The 17833-nt window shown below is 47.0% G+C and overlaps 1 protein-coding gene across 2 annotated transcripts in view; it reads left to right on the top strand.

Annotated features, from left to right (window-relative positions):
* NOS1AP (nitric oxide synthase 1 adaptor protein) overlaps positions 1-17833 on the top strand; it is a 1090707-nt gene that overhangs the window by 1060748 nt on the left and 12126 nt on the right. For both annotated transcript variants that reach the window (XM_086955405.1, XM_086955396.1), the window contains exon 11: positions 4583-4901. In XM_086955405.1, the coding sequence (XP_086811531.1) occupies positions 4583-4901 (319 nt within the window). The remainder of the gene's footprint in view (positions 1-4582; positions 4902-17833) is intronic.

The raw sequence follows: 17833 nt of genomic DNA, 5'->3' as shown, positions 1-17833 counted from the left end.
CATTTGTATTCTACTAATAGCAATTAAAAAATACGTGAATCGCTGACTACTCAGGAACATATTCTCTTTACAATTTAGTGGAAAGTGCTATGTGCCCGCTCTTTCATAGTGCATCTATCTATACAGGATAGGTAGTTCACTACCACAGCACCTCTTGTGCACGCAGTCACCACATATCACTTGACTGGCAGATCCAGCCGACTCGCCTACCACAGACCCCCTTGGCTTAAAACGCAGGAGCTACCCAAACCATCATTACATTGTAGTTCAGACCGGAGTGATTCCGCACTGTGGACCAGGCTTGAGTGGGGGTGGAGGAGGAATGGTGCTCTTTTCACTGTGAAGCCGAAGGCGTGAGGAGCTTTGTGGTCCTTTATGGGACAGATGAGAAGCTGCTTGTAGAGATGTATTTCAGCTTCCTTTCTGAAATGTACTAGAGAAGCAGCAAGACTACCCCATGCAGAATGGTTCTCCAGATGCTTGGTAAGTTTTGCAGTCTATGCTTGTCGCCATCACCCATTTGTCTGCTTCTGTGGGAGGGTTCTGTGTATCTTTTGTTTGTTAGTCTAGTACTGCTTGGAATATTGCCCGGTTGGTCGGTCTGTCTGTCCCACTCTATATTTCTAGCTATTCTCTCTTCTCACAACCACATCATTACTTTGTGTGTGTGGCTGTGTGTTTCTCATTTCCCTGCTCTCGCCAATCCCCTGTTTCTCCTCCATCCTTCCATTCATCTAGACCTTTCCACACTCTCTTCCTTTGTCTCAATTCAGTGAAACAAATGTGATTACATTTATCTTTTCCTTTCTCCTTTAAAATGCTTCCCGAGCTTTCTCTCTGTAAGGTAAGACATGCTTCTCTTTGTAAATGTCTGTCTGTTTTAGTTCTTTGTCGAGTTAATCTGCTGCAATCATGTTGGCACCCTGGTTTATCCAGAGTCCTCTGTGTCTCTATGCGATACTTGAGCTACATATAGACCTCTCTGTTGCTTTCCAGCTAGTTTGGGCTCTGCAGGCACCCGTTGAACATACATAAAAGCAAGAACTGGCACTGCACCCCTAGGTGCCTAGATGTACTGATTTCTAAGAAGGCAGCAGCAGTGTGTGCCCCAACTCTTGCTCTGCACAGAACACCTTTTCTCCAAAATATTTCTTCATGATCTTAAGAGTTTTCCACCTTTGCCAACAAAAAGAAGGTGGACATATTTGCTTATTTTATTCTATTTAATTTCACACTAGAAAAAAAGTATTTTTAATCATCCATTCTGGCAATAGTTGACCATTCTGGCAATAGCTGACTACCATCCATAGCATCGAAAGAAATGTAATCTTATATGCAAAAATATATCATCCTTGTTGCTGCTTCCTCAAGGTCATTACAAATTCTTCTGTTTTCTGACCCCAGACCACAGTTCTTCTGAAAAAACCTGGTGCATATGCGTAGTCATGGTTTGGAAGCACATATATACAACACTGCATAGACAAATAGGGGTCCTTGCCGTAGGAAATATATGCCAATGGCTGATGGCAACTACCAAGATTTCAAGTTGCCCCTTGTCTGGGTCAAGAAGCGTTTCAGTCTTGTTGACTTTTTTTCTTTGCATTCTGTGTGGGTTTGTTTTTTGAACCACACGTACCAGAAAGCTTAGAAAAGCAAGGAATGGAGAGAATTACTTTCACTTGACAATGAGCAACTTAAGTGCCCTCTTTGCTTTAGAGCTCGAATTCCAAAGGACAATCCAGATACACAGGTAACATGAGTGGAACCAAAGCTTGCCTCAATAAACTCAACATCTTACTGGAGAGTTGGTGTAAATTGTTGGAGGGTCGGTCTACCGAACACCAACCTATAAACAGTGTCCAAAAAATGAACTGCTAACACCAAGGAATTGAGTAATCTTGAGGTCAAAATGATCAGTCTAGGAAACTGATTCCCATCAATCGCAAGAGATGATTTGCTATGCAAAAAAAAGAGGCTTCGCGGCAGGAGTGGCCGGTGCAGGTAAGTGCGGTGGGGCGTTAGGGGGTCGACAGATGTTTACAAGACAATATAAAGTAAACAAAAATGAAACCACTAACCTTACGCTGGACCTGTCGCCAAGTCAGTGATGCGGGCAGTGCAAGGTGAATGGTCTTCTTTTTTGTACATTTTATTTTCCCTCGTAGTTGTCTGTCGAATGACTCCACCGCGCTTAACTGCACCAGCCTTTCCAGCCTAGAGGGACAAAAAAGCCTGATTGATGACAAAACCCTTATGGCAATGGTGTCCGATGTAGGTAATAGAGGACCAGAAGATGGTGGACAAAGCCCAAACTCCCTATTAAACCAATCACTATACCCAAGATGCTAATCTATAGATATCCGGTTCTAAGTTTACCAGTATTGTAAGGTGTCAATATAGATATAGGAATGGGTTGCATATGTGGTCAATAAAGGTTATACAGGTGTGATTTAGTTTCTCTTTGATTTGGGATCCGCAGATATAAAAGAAATACAATTAAAGGACTGATGCATGATTAAACCATGCATCGTGTGAGTACACCGTTTACAAAGCCCACTGTTTAAAGGAACCAGGTTTTACCTTATTATTTACACAGTCAATATCTTTGAGTGTGCCGTTGTAGGAGCAATGACCCTACATATTGCACATGCTAGTAACTGGTGCATTAACTTTGGCAAAGAGACTGCTTTATTTAAAGCAAGTTTTACTTACATCACGGATATTGACAGCAAATCAGTTATTGACTGAGTAGAAGGCTCAACCCATTGCGATTATTTATTTTAAAAAAAATTGGTGGGATTTTTCTTAATGACATTTCATGCTCCTATATCTAAATGTAATGCCTCTTTTAATGCTTTGTATTTGTATTTCTGTTCTCATCAGATTTCAGACTCCAAAAACCTGCTGACATTTAATTATTTTGGTGTGTTGTTTAAAATCTTTTTGTCCTGTCTGTTTATATGGATTTTGATTTCAGTAAACAAATACTTGAACTCAAAGGCCCTGATTACCAGTCAAGCCAATGTTGTGACTTATCACAACTGGCCAGGCGTTCCCACGCCCTACTTTCACAGGTGCGGCAACACCGGGGTTGGTATTACTGGCTGGAATATCCTACAGGTTAAGTCAGCAGGAGGGTCTGCTGGAAAGAGAGCGACCAGACTTCCACCTGACCCCCTTTTAAGGTACAGGAGGAACATGGGTGTCTCCCTTTTCTTCTTGCACCAACTCCCCTGCCCCAGATGTGCTCCCCTCTCTACACCTCACTGACCCCTCCCAGCGACCCCACTGTCCCCATTTACCACCTTCTTAAAGCAGTTGGCAAATAGGATCAGAACTCTGTCATTGTTCCAGCCCTAATGGGGACCTGCACTTGAATGTTTACCCAGTAAAATTGTCTTTGTGTCCTGTTACCTATTCCAGATGGAAAAACGTCTTACATACCTGCTGTAAACGTTATTTCCTGCCGCACATCTTATCCCCTCACCTAAATAGGGCTAAAGTGATGGTGTATGGGGTTTAGAGGTAAGCAATGACTCTGCAAGCTATTCAAAACTGAATTTAGAAAAGTCACCGATCACTCTTGTTGCAAAAACGAACTTCAAAAATCTAGTCAAAAACAATATGGCAATACTTTTCCCCCCCCCAGCAAACGGTTTTAGTAATTTGAAATCATCATTTAATGGGCATTTTGGCATGGTGAAGGTCGATACATGCATTGCTTAATTCGTAAAAGAATACCTGACAGGGCCAAATATTTTGATAAGAAGCCTGTGGCTAGCACTACCAAAGGTCAGAGTGCAGAATACCAAGGCTGCCTAGTCTTGATTCCACCTTGTGCCACTTTAATCCACCACCAGAACAGTAGGGGCTGCTACTGGACGGGGGGTGGTGGAGGGGGTTTAATAAAAAAAATAACACTTACCTTGGAACGTGTCGGAGTATTGCTGAGGAAAGATAAGCTACATTTTAAGTTAAATATTGTCAGATAAATGTGAAAAGGATTTATGTTGTGCATTTGCTCATGTTACCTTTGCTTCTTTTCCACCATTCCTTCACCCCCTCCCTTTTTTTTCCAACCCATGGTTCGGTCCTACTTCTCCTGTGTGGCACTTCTGAGCAATGTGTTCCTGAGGTACTTCAACAGTTACTTCATTCAAGATTCTAGTGTCTACTTTACAACAGTTCATTTTAGATTAAAACATTTCAATCAAAAGGTTTCTATCAAAAGTCATTTTTGAACCATTTCCTTGCACTATAAATACATAGCCACTGAATTCAATGTATGTGTAGATTGATGGAACCTTTGAAAATGGTGTCACCTCTGTTTGTCAGGATGCATTGCTGTTTTATTTTTGCAGGTGCACATTTTTATTCCTTCATAAGCTAAATGTCTGACTTTTATTGGGTGTTTTAATAAAAATCTCATACTGTATATAAGTTTCCTGGACTAAATATCCTTGCTTCAACACCATTGCCTACTGGCAGTGAAGGAATAATTTAAACTTAAGTGTGATTTTGTGTTGAACAACAACTTTTTTGTATATGTTGACATCTACAGCCCTTGTGTTCTGTGTTTCAGTTGACCAAAGTATGTTTGAGAACTCGAATACAACACTCACGCCAAAGCTGCACCACAACCGGTCTCTTTCGCACCTGGCAACAGCGTCGCAAGGAACCCCCATGTCAGGAGAGTCTTCCGGGGTGGGCCTCCTGATGGGGAGCACGCAGCACCTCAAGAACCTTGGCAAGGCGGTTGGGGCCAAAGTCAATGACTTCCTGCGGAGGAAAGAGGCCTTGAACACCGAGGACATTGGGGTAACGGAGGTCAACAAAAACGTGGCGTCTGTCCTGTCCACAAGTCACAGCTCCCTGTCTGGGCTGATGACGAACGGTGATGGGTGAGTCCATTGTTTACTACATTCTAGACAGTCCCAAACTTTGTACTATGCTATAACGTATGTCACCAAATATGTACTATTTATATATTTGCGAGCGATACCATGGTGTCACTCAGGACTTTGCTGTTTTCTTCATTGCATTCAGATATATGATACAACAAGTAACATTACAACTACAACAAGCCTGGACTATTGTCTTTGTCAATGGTTGTTAGTTGCATAAATTAAATAAGCAACAACTATGGCTTTGTGGAATATAATATTGAAAATGCTTCAGTTATGAAATGATGAGACTGTGAAAGAACTAAAACGAGTCTCTTTGAAGGTACATTAAAGCCTTTGAGTAATGGGACTGCTGCAGAGTAAATTTTTTTTTTCACCCGAGGTTGAGGGCTAAAATTGAGACACGGCTCAGCACTTGCTTTTTAGAACTGCCGGTGCAGAGCACTGCCAGGACCTGGGCCACTTAAAGCCCTGGTGTTGCTCTGTGCCACAAGTCTCCAAACTTTTCCGTATTAAGAGTGTATTCTGTTAAATGAAAATCATCCCGAGCTACTGATATCATTAGTATTGTGATGATGACCACAACAAGCAAGGTTTCATTAATGGCCGCCCTATGCAAGATTACTACGAGTGGTTGTCTCAGGGTTGCCAGCAGTAATGTTAAAAAGGTGTTGTCAATTTGGAGTGCCTCTATATGGGTATTATATAACAGTGTTATCTGCCATACGCCTTACTGGATCGTTTACTTGCGGCGTTACACGGTCTCCTTCATTAGTCAGTAGGCACTATGTTTTTTCAGTCGCCTTTGGCAAGGGCGGCCACATGTTTATTTTTGCATTGTGCTAAAGTGAAAGCACTATGCAAATATAAACAAGTGGCTGCCTTTGCGCAATGGCAAGAGCTTGTTAAATTTAACATCGAAAATGTCAACAGCTCGGGGGCGTGGCTAGCAGCCGGAGATGGCGGCAGCATAGAAGGCGAGCTCTGTGGTTGAACCGGCCTCCTTGCAGATCCGACTACTAATCCGGCAATAAAAATTTCCCTGCGGGAAGGTACCGAGGCCCAGGACCGGGCGGCACAAATGGCGGAAAGCAGAACGAGAATCCGACGGAGGGAAGTGAAGTTCGTCGCGCAGCCCGCTCAGGCCACAAAGAAGAACTGGAGCCGGGGAGCTGCCTGGCACGGAGAGCCGACAGGAAGTGCTGCGGGCTGGGCGAGGAGGCACCGGAAATGACCACTCGTGGAGGAGCTCCGAGTGCAAGAGGGAACTGCGGACCAGCGCTGACTCCGGACCCGGGTACCAGTGGTCGGGGGAATAAGCATCGCCAACCGCTGCCTGGTGAGTAGCCAAAACGAACCTGGCCATCGGACGGCGGCGGACGGACCTACCGAATTCAGGTCCGGAGCCGCCATCATGACCTCCGACCACCAAGGTGCCTGAGGCGCAGTATTACGGGAGGGCCACAAAAATCAGCACGGAACCCTGATCGAGCTACAGGGGTCGGAGGGTGACATTGACCGTACCACGGAATACCCGGTGAGGGGGATTGTCGACCCCGGGACACCCATTGGACAGCGGCGCAGGGGCAAGAATTAGCGCACCGACACACGACTCCAGCACAGTCGCCTTTAGAAGGAAGTTGTATCCCGGCCACAGACCCAGTCTTTCAGGGCCCCACACCCCATCGTGTGTAAGCAGTGCATCGAACATTTCTACCGGGGCGTGGGTGCATTCAGCCCCGCTCTCCTGCCCTACTGAAGGGCGGTTTACATCGCCGGCGGCGGTGCCACTGAGCGCGGCGGTTGGGAAACGCTGCATACACATTCGCAGTAGCGGACAAGTTGGCGCCTCCCTGCTGTGGCCAAAGTGGGCCCGGCCTGAGATCTGGGGCTACCGCGGACGTCGCCAACCATCAATGGCCTAAGGGGGACACGGCGAGGACGACATCCGAAGAGCTGCATCAGCCACGACACCTTTGCCACGGATAACTTGCACTAACTCGGAAACGAAAGTGAGTGTACTCGGCGGATCGTAAGGCGACATAGCCACTACCACACAAATTACGAACGGTCTGCACCCTGAGAGCGGCAAACAGTGCTGCTCGCACCCACCGGTGGCCTGATAGAAGGGAGAGAGAACGCCATTGACTGGTGGCCAGTATAACTGCTCGGCCCAAACACATCCGAAAGCTACAAGAAAAGCTGCGAGCCTCCACCGGGGATACTTCCCGAAAGACCCAGCTCCCTAAGGACACTATTCACAGCGGATATTCTGCTACGGGACGCCACTGAAGTGATCACCAAAATGACCGGTAAAGGGCCGAAGGGAGGGAACGCACAGTCACGTCTTGAAAGGTACGCATACGATAAAACGGCTTCCTCCCCAACGGACGCCAAAATGCAGGCGAGCAAAGCTGCCGAAACGGCGGGAGGTAAGAAAGCGACTCTGGATGATGTGATGCGGACCCTGACACAAGTGCAGGCAACGGTGGGGTCGATCTCAGCGGAAATCACACTAATAAGAGCGGACTTCCACAAAATGTCGGAAAAAGTGAACACAATGGAGATAGTGACCAAATCTTTAGTGGAGGATGTATCAGAGCTGCAAATAAGCATGGAACGGATCTCGAAAGAAAATAAGGACCTGCGTGAAAAGCAGTGGAAAGGGCGCATCGAGTCCCGGGGGACGCCCGAAACCAGGCGCTACCCCACGGCCGATCATTGCTCGGCTCTTCAATTTCAGAGACAGGGATGCGATCTTACAAGCGGCAAGAAACTCACCCCCCATTAAAATCCAAAACTCTACATTGGCGTTCTTTCCAGACTATACGGCGGAGGTCGCACGTAGGAGGAGAACATTCTTTGAAGTGAAAAAAGAACATAGGGCGAGAGAGATTCCTTACGCAATGCTCTTCCCAGCCAAATTGAGGATAGTAGCAGACAATAAAACATGGTTCTTCGACACTCCGGAGGCTGCACAGGACTGGCTGGAAGGCTGGAGACCGACGGGCCTACCTCGCCGTTCCAACAGATCTAACAAGCACCGCGCTAACGGATTTCGTCCGGGCTCCCAGGCATCCGGTGGAGACAGGGAACTACACTCACCCCTGAGCGAGGTTCAAGAGAATGAAGATAACGAAGAACAATGACTTCCCGATGTTACCATTACAGACAGAATACAACACTGACCGGGCGAGCCGCCAATGACACTGGGCGGAGGTCCTCCGTGGACAAGAAGGGGGGCCGCCGACTCCGGAGAGTCCTTCACCCCAGCGAGCAAGTACTGTGATTTGGGTTTGGTTCAGGCACTCTGCTGAGTTGGGGGGGCGGGCGGTTCTAAGTTCGTCTAGCAGGGGGGCAGGGAGGGGGGGAGTTGGGGGTTGGGAGGTTTTGCATCTTTTAGACTGTTCCACAGGTCAAGATTGGATTTACGAGGCACACGCACAAAGTATAGCGAGAACCCGGCAATTCATTAGAACGCACTTAATATGGCACATAGGTACTTTCAACCACAGAAGCTATGGCTCACACCACACGAGCTGACACAGGGAGGGGGGAACCTAGGATGGGACCAGTGACACCACTGCAACTTATGTCTTGGAATGTGAGGGGACTGGGGGACAAGGTCAAACGAGGCTTAGTACTGCAAAGTATAAGAAGATTCAATCCGGCCCTGGTCCTACTACAGGAAACGCACTTAACGGGCACAGCAACACATGCCCTAGACAGGAAAGGCTACCATGTCAAAATTAGGTGTATTTATAAATGTAATGAAATTTCTACTACGTTTTTATGGATATGGGGGGGTTTGTAATGATTTTAATTAATCAAACAATAAACTTATACTTATACATATGATTGTTCATTCAGAATTCACTAAGGGTCCCCGTGGTACAGGGATCCTAATGCACGATCTTCCAGGTACATACTCCAGTCCACGAAAATAGACACACAGGGGCGCTTTGCAGCGGCACATGGACAGTGGGAGGGGAGGCCGCTGAATGTGGTCTCGGTGTATATCCCGCCGGCACTGCACGCAGTCGCTCTCCCAGAACTGGGGAAATTTCTGTTGGAACTCCCGGAAGGAGATCTCATCTTAGGAGCGGACTTCAACGCGGTGGTACACAATACACTAGACAGATTCCCGATACGAACACAGACCCCCGGGCCTTCCCGGCTGAATGGCTTCCTAGAAGCACAGGGTTTGGTGGACCTTTGGAGGCGATTCCACCCGACGGACCAACAGTACACATACCACTCAGCGGTCCATGATAGTCTATCACGGATCAACTATTTCCTGACACTGGGACACGGACTCCTCACTGTCGATGACGTACAGATTAGGCCGAGGGGTATCTCGGATCATTCCCCGTTGACACTGGTTCTCTCCAACCCAGAGCGGACCCGAAAGCGCATCTACCCGATCTACCCGGGATACCTTAAGGTGCCACAAGTGGCTAAAACACTTAAAAAAGCGACGAGGTGCTACTTGAGAAACTGCGGAGAAGAAGGCACACTGTTCCATACCCTGTGGTCCTGTTCCAGCATGGTAGATTACTGGCGGCGTGTAACGCGCACTGTTGCCCAGACTCTACAAATCCCCGTCACGCCTGACCCTAGAGTATGTTTGTTGAATGTATGGGGCCCGAACAACCTGACACCACACGGACGGCAATGGGTGGTTATCGGAATGATGTTGGCAAAGCGGGACATAGCTCAAAAATGGGGAGCATCAGCAGCACCGACCTTAGCGCAGTGGTGCAGAAACATGGATATGCTCATGATGGTGGAGAGGGCGGTATATCAACAAAGAGCTAATCCATGTAAATGGAATAAAATATGGTCGCCCTGGAACACATATAGGGGGGAGCTGTGTGAGCCACTGCCGGAGGAGGAAGATATAGATAGTTCAGGGGAGGAAGATGATATAGAGTAGGCGTGGAAGGGGAGGTGGGGGTGCACATCGGCAGGAAAGATTCCAGGAATTCCCGTGCTCTCCTGGTATGGACAATAGATATGCGAACTGTGGGATACAAGGCCTTAACCGCTATACTGCTACAACTAAGTAAGGCGAAATATATATTGACTGCTGCTGAATATCCAATCTATGAACCTAAAAGTTTAAAGTTATGTATTAAACTGGAAAAGTTGCGCTAACGGTTGGATGTAGCTGAATGTTGATGCTGCACCGACGAATGAATACTCCTGCTAATTTTTCTGTTTTGATGCAACAATAAAAACAAATTTAAAAAGAAAAAAAACCTAATGACGGCTACGTATCAAGCTCCCATCGTCTCGTTACACAACCCGTGTGCCCACATCCCGGAGGCCGGGCGGTGGTAACCATGAGAAATCAAAGAACGTAAAACAAGAGTCAATCGCAGCCATCTAGTAGGAAGACCTTGTGTCCGCTTTTCCATTTGTAAACGAACCCCCCCTCCCCCAACAACCCCCATCTCGTTTTCGGGGGGCTCCTCGCTAACCTTACAATATAGCATGTTGTGTCTTAAAGGTACCATCTGCAATGGTCACTAGGGAGTGCTGCTGCTCAGTCTCCAGTCCCTTGATGCTCTTGATGTGGTCTCCCCCCCCCTCCCCCCCCCCAATGTCCCACCACTTCCGCGTGTCATCTCAGTCAGTCTTCTAGAGCTATGTGCCAGGAGTGTTAGGTGTTTCGGAGTGCGATGTGTCCTGGGTGTGTCTAAGGGGTTCCCTTTCATTATCCTGCTCCTCCTCCCCGTCATGTGTCTCTAGGTCCCTTAGGGCTTGTACTAACACCTCCCAAGCCGTCGCTGCGGCTAATGCTTTGTCGTCCTGTCGCCTATGTGCCATCTGGTACCTAAGGGAGCTTTCGCAGGCAGCCAATTTCAGGAATTCATTCATCCAACGTCTGTACAAAGGCCCAGCTCTTGCTTTCCAATGTCGAGTAATTTCACGTTTGGCTATTATAAGGCCCATGTCAATAAATTTGCTGGTATTCTTGTGTTTGGGGGTGTGAGGGAACCAATGGAGGACACTGACAGCCATGTCAAATTGCAACTGTCTCCCCGTCACCTCGTTCAGCGCTTCTCCTATCTCCTTCCAATAGTCTCCCAACAGTGGGCAAGTCCACAGCATGTGGTCCAGTTCTACCGCCTCTCTAGTGCATTTAGGGCACGCTGCCTCATTCACTCCAAAATATTTACGAATTTTCCCCGGTGTTAAATAGGCTCTATGTAGTATGAAAAAGTGTACTAATTGGAAGCGTGCGTTCCTAGTGCTCTTGCGGGCTCGTCGCATTATCTGCGCCCAAGCTGTCTCCGGGATCTCTTTTCCTATATCTGCTTCCCATTTATTTTTCAACCCGGTCAAAGGTGGCAAGTTTTCTCGGAGCATTCTAGCATAGAGGCATGTGACTGCTTTGTTATTACCCGCCGCCATCATGGTATATTGGCAGGCCATAGACGTCGTGGGCTCCAGTAATCCCTCCTGCCAGTGCGCCTGCATGGCTCTTGTGATCGCGGCATGTAATAAGAAATCCCCCTCTGTAGGTCAAATCTTTCCTAGAGGGTTTGGTAGGGCAGCAGCGTTCCGTCCTCGTACAAATCCCCCACCACCTGTAGTCCCGCCTCTTTCCAGTCCTGTAGCTGCGACCAGTCCCCCCACATGCGGTAACGCCATCACCATTGCAATAGGTATTTCCGGCGCGTACGGGTGACGCACTCCCGCCAAGCGTCGGGATCTGTTCCAGCAAAGGCGGAACGTTAGTTCCTCCATGGTTAGGTCCGCAAGTCCAGCTTCTGTTGTAGTGTTATGTAAGCTAAAACATGGCGCAGTGTGCCTCCTTCCCTCTCCTGCTCTGGGCCTCTGAACACACTTGCCACTTCCTGCGTAAAGAGCTGCAACTGAGCTGCTAAGTAGTAGAGTTCAAAATCCGGGACTGCAAGTCCCCCCTCATCTTTCTTTCGAAACAGCATTTTCTGGGCGACCCTACATCTCCCCGCGCCCCAAAGAAATGAGGATATCTGCGATATTAACGCTTTAAAAAGGGAACAGGGTAACCACACAGGCAATGTACGAAAATAGTACAGAGGTCTCGGCAATGCTACCATTTTCAAGAGGAAGATCCGGCCCATCAATGATAGCGGCAGGGTCGCCCAGAAGGCCATATTGCCCTTCAGTGCCCTTATACAACGACCTACATTGCCTTCCAGCATGTCCGCCGGTGTGTGGTATATGTACACCCCAAGGTATTTCAAACAGGTGGGTTCCCATTTTATCAACGGGTGTCCATCGGGTCTAACCACTCCCTGTCGCACGGGAAACATACACGTCTTGGACCAATTGACTTTGAGGCCCGAGAGCTCTCTGAAGCGTTGAAGTAGTCTTTCCGCTCCCGTCAAGGCTGCCTCTGCATCCTCAAGAAATAGTAATAGGTCGTCCGCATATAGGGATATAAGGTGTCGCCCGTCTCTGCCGTCCAGTCCTCTATAGTGTCTCCCCGTCCTGATTTCACTAGCTAGAGGTTCAATAGCGAGGGCAAACAAGAGGGGGGACAGCGAGCATCCTTGTCTCGTCCCGCTTGCTACCGGGTATTGGCGCGATATCAGCATCCCCACTCGTACCCTCGCCACCACCGAGATGTATAAGACTCTCGTCCATCTTATATATTCTTCTCCTAGCCCAAAGCGCTTCAAAACATTATATAAGTAGTCCCATTCCAAGCTATCAAAAGTTTTCTCTATGTCGACGGACAGGATCAATGGCATTTGTGCTTCGGAGTCTTCGTCGCTCAGAAGACGAATGAGTCTCCGAATATTCGAAGTGGTGCTGCGCGTAGGGACAAAACCTGACTGATTTTCGTGGACCAGCGAGGTCATATATGGCAGTAATCGGGCTGCCAGTATACTACTAAGAATTTTGTAATTGGTCGTCAACATGGACAACGGCCTATATGAAGCCGTGTTGTTACTTTCCCTCCCTGGCTTCAGCAACGGAATCACCAGCGCCTCTCTCATTGATTGGGGCAAGCGGCCCACTTCCTTGGCCTCCTTGTATACCTCCAATAGCCTCGGCGCTAACAGGTCCACATATTTACCATAGAATTCTATCCGCAGACCATCCAGCCCAGGTGTTTTGTTGCGGGCCATACGCTTTATGGCTCCTCAAATCTCCCCCAGCTCTATATCTTTCCCTAGGTCTTCCGCTTGATCACGCTGGCATATTGCCTACTTATGGCAAAATATTCAACTAACGTCGTACACTAATGTACCACGCAGTGTCAGTTCTGGTAGGGATGTTTGTGGTGTGCAATGTTAGTATTGTATGTACTATTCTATTCCCCAGCTCATTTTATCAGACACAGAAAGGTGAAAGGTTGAGTCAGTCCTGTTCATGTCCGAAGCAACGATTTGCCAGATGCAGACATATTTCTGCAGCAGACACTTCGATTGTTCCTTGAATATATACCACGAGGTTTGTGTACAGCTGTAAACACAATATTTCATGAAAATGTTATACTTGGCTACAGTACAGTTTATATTAATAATCTATCTCTGCTATGTGCAGAGTCCCTTATGAAATATATGTGTGAATGTACATACCTGGAGCACATGCCCGAACAAATAGTAGACATACGTTATATACAAAGGAGATGTGGAAGCTCTTGTTTACAGACCGCATTTTACTACCTGCAGCACCATCTGGTGGAATACGGGAGACGATACAGTCTTTAGTTTGTCAAAAATGGCCATGTCCTGACACTACAGACTAAAACAAGCATTTGCAATGCAATAGGTCTCGCATTTACGCAAGTTTAAGCTATTGGCATTGTAAATGACAATGCCTTTTATTTATGTTTTAAAAAGAAAAGTAAAAGGCATTTTTATTTGCAATGTCAATAGCTCAAACGCCTGTTAAAGCAAGACCTATTGTATTGCAAATGCTTGTTTCTATACTTACGAGTCCTGAAATATACAAGCATTCGAGTTCTTGAATTCTCTCTCACGTTTGACACACATATATTAATTCAACCAAACAAGCTCTACATTTACTAGACGGGTCTCAACACAGGAGAGCTATTTGCAAGTAGCTGTAGTTCTACCAGTAACTCATGAACTACTTGTTGGCAGTGGCGGCTGGTGGAATTTGAAACTGATGGGGCGTATGCAGCGCTGTCCCAAGCGTAGTGTCCCCTGTGATGTGTGGTACTAATACATTATTGCAAACTACCCCCTTTCTTTGGAAGAAACCGATCGGTCACATGATGTTTAACTTGCTTCTAACTTGTTATAGTATTGGCAAGACGGAAGTAATGAAACTAACTGGTCAATGTAGTGATCTGTCCAGGATCACAGATTCTGCTTAAACTGTAAGCATCGGATTAGGTGCTGAGGTATTTGCGGCTGTGCCGACTTGAAGCCAGAGGGTTGAAATAGGTGGCCAGGTACAATTGTGAAGCTTGAGTGGATAGTTTCAGGTCTGTGGTGCCGGTGAGCAGCGTCCACCTATGTTTTTTTGCTCAACCCCCCACACCTCACCCTTCCTGGATTCCTCTGCAGCTGTCACTGTCCTGCCCGCCCTTGTTTAAAGCCCCGGAGCAAAACCGTTTTGCTTTGCACTTAAGGGCCTGTCACATACTTGCACCGACAACTCTCACTTCTTCCCCCCCTTTGATTTAAGGACCAGGGATGTTCTAACCCTCTTGTCGCCGGCACTGTCTGCTTGCAATGTGCGTTGTGCTGCAGGGAGGTAGTGAATGGCTGTTTATGTAGCTAGCTCTGCTTCCTAGACTGGATCGCATCTAAGCGCTTACAAGCAAATGGAAAAGTCAAAAGTATGAATTTAAATGAAATAGGAACGGGTAATAAAAAAAAATAAACTCACCGTCCGGAGAGACTCTTTCCCGACTCCCGCCTTCCTCTTTTCAAGTCCTGCAGCACGTCATCACAGGAAGGCGGCGCAGCAGGCAGCCTCCCTCCCACCACCACGTTTTTGATTGGGGCGGCCGGCTGCCCCAGGCCACGTCATTTTCTCTCTGTATGCTGCTGCAGCAGCATACAGAGAGAAAAGGGAGACTGAGTGTGTGGTGTTACGCGAGGGCAGGGGGGGAGTGGCTTGGGGGAGTGGCTTTCCCACTGTAGTTAATACTGTCTGTTTGGGCGGCCTCAGGCAGCCCAAACAATCAGTATTAACAACAGTGGGCAAGCCACTCCCCCAAGCCACTCCCCCCTGCCCTCGAGTAACACACCGCCCACTCTGACTCTAAACCAGGAAGGAAGTTCTGCTTTCAGTTTCTCGCCGTGCGAGAATGCAGAAACAAATCACAAATGGTAGTTATATTAAGGCAATAACTACCATTTGTTTCTGCCTTCTCGCACGGTGAGAAAGCAGGGGGGGCGGCGCCCAAACGCCCCCATGCAGGAACCGCCACTGCTTGTTGGAGAAGCCTGCTCTATACTTTAGGCCTCTCAAGGGGTACAGAAAGAAAGGTATAGAAATACCAATGGTATGCAACACATTAATTAACGTGAAAAGTATAATTTTTGAGAATTTGGCCTATTTTTTAATACTTTTTTCAGCGTTTAACATTGATAGTATTATGCTACATTTGTCTAAGTGCTTAAATCCATTTTTTGTCAAATGCGTGCACTAGTAGCTAGCTAACTTACTCCTGGGACAGCATACACAGAGCAGAACATTTTTGCAGCACTTTCAAATTAGAAATCCATATACTGTGTATCGTCTGCCATCTGGTGGTTAGATTGGATAAGTTCACTGTGGTTCCCTTATAGCTCGACATTGAGGGCATAGCTGGATGTTTAAGGAGACTTATTATCTGTGGCATCAAACAGCGCTGTACAACGTGGCCTGGTAGAGTGTTATGATTTACAGCCTTGTTCAGGTGCACTCGAAATTTAGAAGGAATTCCAAGTAAAAACCAGAGAAGAAGGATGCCTCAGAATCACTGTCAATAACAGTAATTTCCTGCACTAAAAAGGAACGATTTAAATTACTTTTTTGGTGTATGTTACAACTGGGCTAAGTGGCTGACAGAGACCATGTTTTATGACTTTCTGTTTACAGACTACGAAATTCGAACCCCTTCGTCATCCACATAAGGACTCTCTCCCCACCTTAAATTCTGAAAAGCTGTAAACACCTAGCTGGCACCTGCCTCAGTGTTCTTCACTCCAGTGACCACTACTTACTGCTTCTGGCAGCAAAATTCTTCACTACATGAAAGAAAAACACAATAAAAGTTTATGGGATGCTGGATTTATAACTCAAAGGCCTGAGCAGTTAGAGAGGTCTGCATTGCCAAAGTGGAACTTTATAATTTCTTCCACTATTCTGGGACCTTAGCAGACCTAAGGATATGGCTAAGTGGCATGATGAGAACCCATCGGATCCTCGACCACAATACCCCATGCATCCTAGGTTAATGCAGAGCATCTCGTTGGCTCCATGACGCTTTCCCTTTCCTCCAGCCTCTCCCTCCCTGCTAGATTCATAAGAATTTACCGAGCAGCCCACCCAACTGCTGCAGTCAGCATGGGAAACGAAGTAGAATGTATCATGACAATCATAAGGATAACACGGTGCTTGCAGAGTAACTTATATCTGCCAGTCAACTACTATTGTAGATTGTGGGGCTTGTTTAGGAGACCCCTGTACCATTTCTGCACCATGTAAAGTGGTACATGCATGACGCAGGGCTCTCATAAAGATTTATAAAGCCACCCTGTGTGTTTTTGAGTGGCCTCATAAATCTTGGCTCAGATTCACAAACGTTTAGCATTACTTTTTTTAACACACACCCGACTCTGAACCAGTTTGGGGATTAACAAACCAACTAAAATTGGTATTTGCTTTGGTGTGTATGGAAAAGTAATGCAAAGCAGCGCAAAACACTGATCTGCATTGCTTTGCGTCAAGGGGGCATTGCATGGGTGGTACATGGGCGTTCCCATGCAACCACCCATGCTTTTTGACGCAAAACCCATCTACTAACATTAGTAGACTGGGTATAGCGCCTAAATTCAATGCAGCTGAAAAGCAGGTGTTAAAAGGAGAAATGTTTTCATTTCTCCCTGCTTTTCCGACTTTGCATGCGTGCTGCACTGTACAGCACACATATAATGTTAGAAAAGGTTTTAAACCATGGTATTTTGTACAGGAACAGTACCCTTCCTATACTATGGTAGACTCGGGCACCCACCCTAGTACTACGGCGCGTTTGTCTGGTGCACAGCAGTACAAATTAGCGCCGAAGCTAGGGATAGGGGAGGAGAGAGCCATATCTCTGTGGATATGTCACTCTCATGCTCCCTCCCTGTCACGCAATGCTGTGCAGCCTCTTTGGGTGCCGCACTGCACTTCATTACACCTTTGTGAATCTGGGCCTATGAGTAAGGCGAGGCGAGACAAATCGCTGTGTCGCCTTACTCTGCGCCTGAGAGGCATTCCATGAGTGTTGCAGTGGGTTTTCCCATGCAACACCCATGGACTTTGACACTGCTTCAGATTTACAAAGTGATGTAAACCTGGGGAAGCACCAAATCTGTTCACCTCCCGAGGTGAGGCGTAACAATGAGAATTACCTTTTATTTATTTATTTATTTTAAAGGTTTTATATAGAGCTGGCTAGACCCGGAGGTATCAGAGCGCTTTACATGGGTATCAGACAATAAATTGCAGGTTACCGCTTTACAAAGGTTGCACAGTTATTAGAGCATGTCAATTTTAGTTACAAGTAAGGTTGAGACAAACAAAAAGGAACATATAGGTAGGGGAAAAAGGTGGCAAGGGGCGATATTCCAGGGAGTGGAGGGGGGGGGGTAGGAGCAGGGGAAGTAGACAGAGAGTGAAGGCGGGAAAGAGGAGAGGAGGATTAGTGACATGGCAAGGCAAGAGGAGGGGAGGGTGACGGGGACACAAACCGGTAGGCG

This window comes from Lissotriton vulgaris, chromosome 1_1, assembly GCF_964263255.1.
Source record: "Lissotriton vulgaris chromosome 1_1, aLisVul1.2, whole genome shotgun sequence".
NCBI classification, from domain to species: domain Eukaryota; kingdom Metazoa; phylum Chordata; class Amphibia; order Caudata; family Salamandridae; genus Lissotriton; species Lissotriton vulgaris.
Note: the sequence above shows the minus strand (reverse complement) of the source record. Positions and strands in the feature narration are given on the sequence as shown.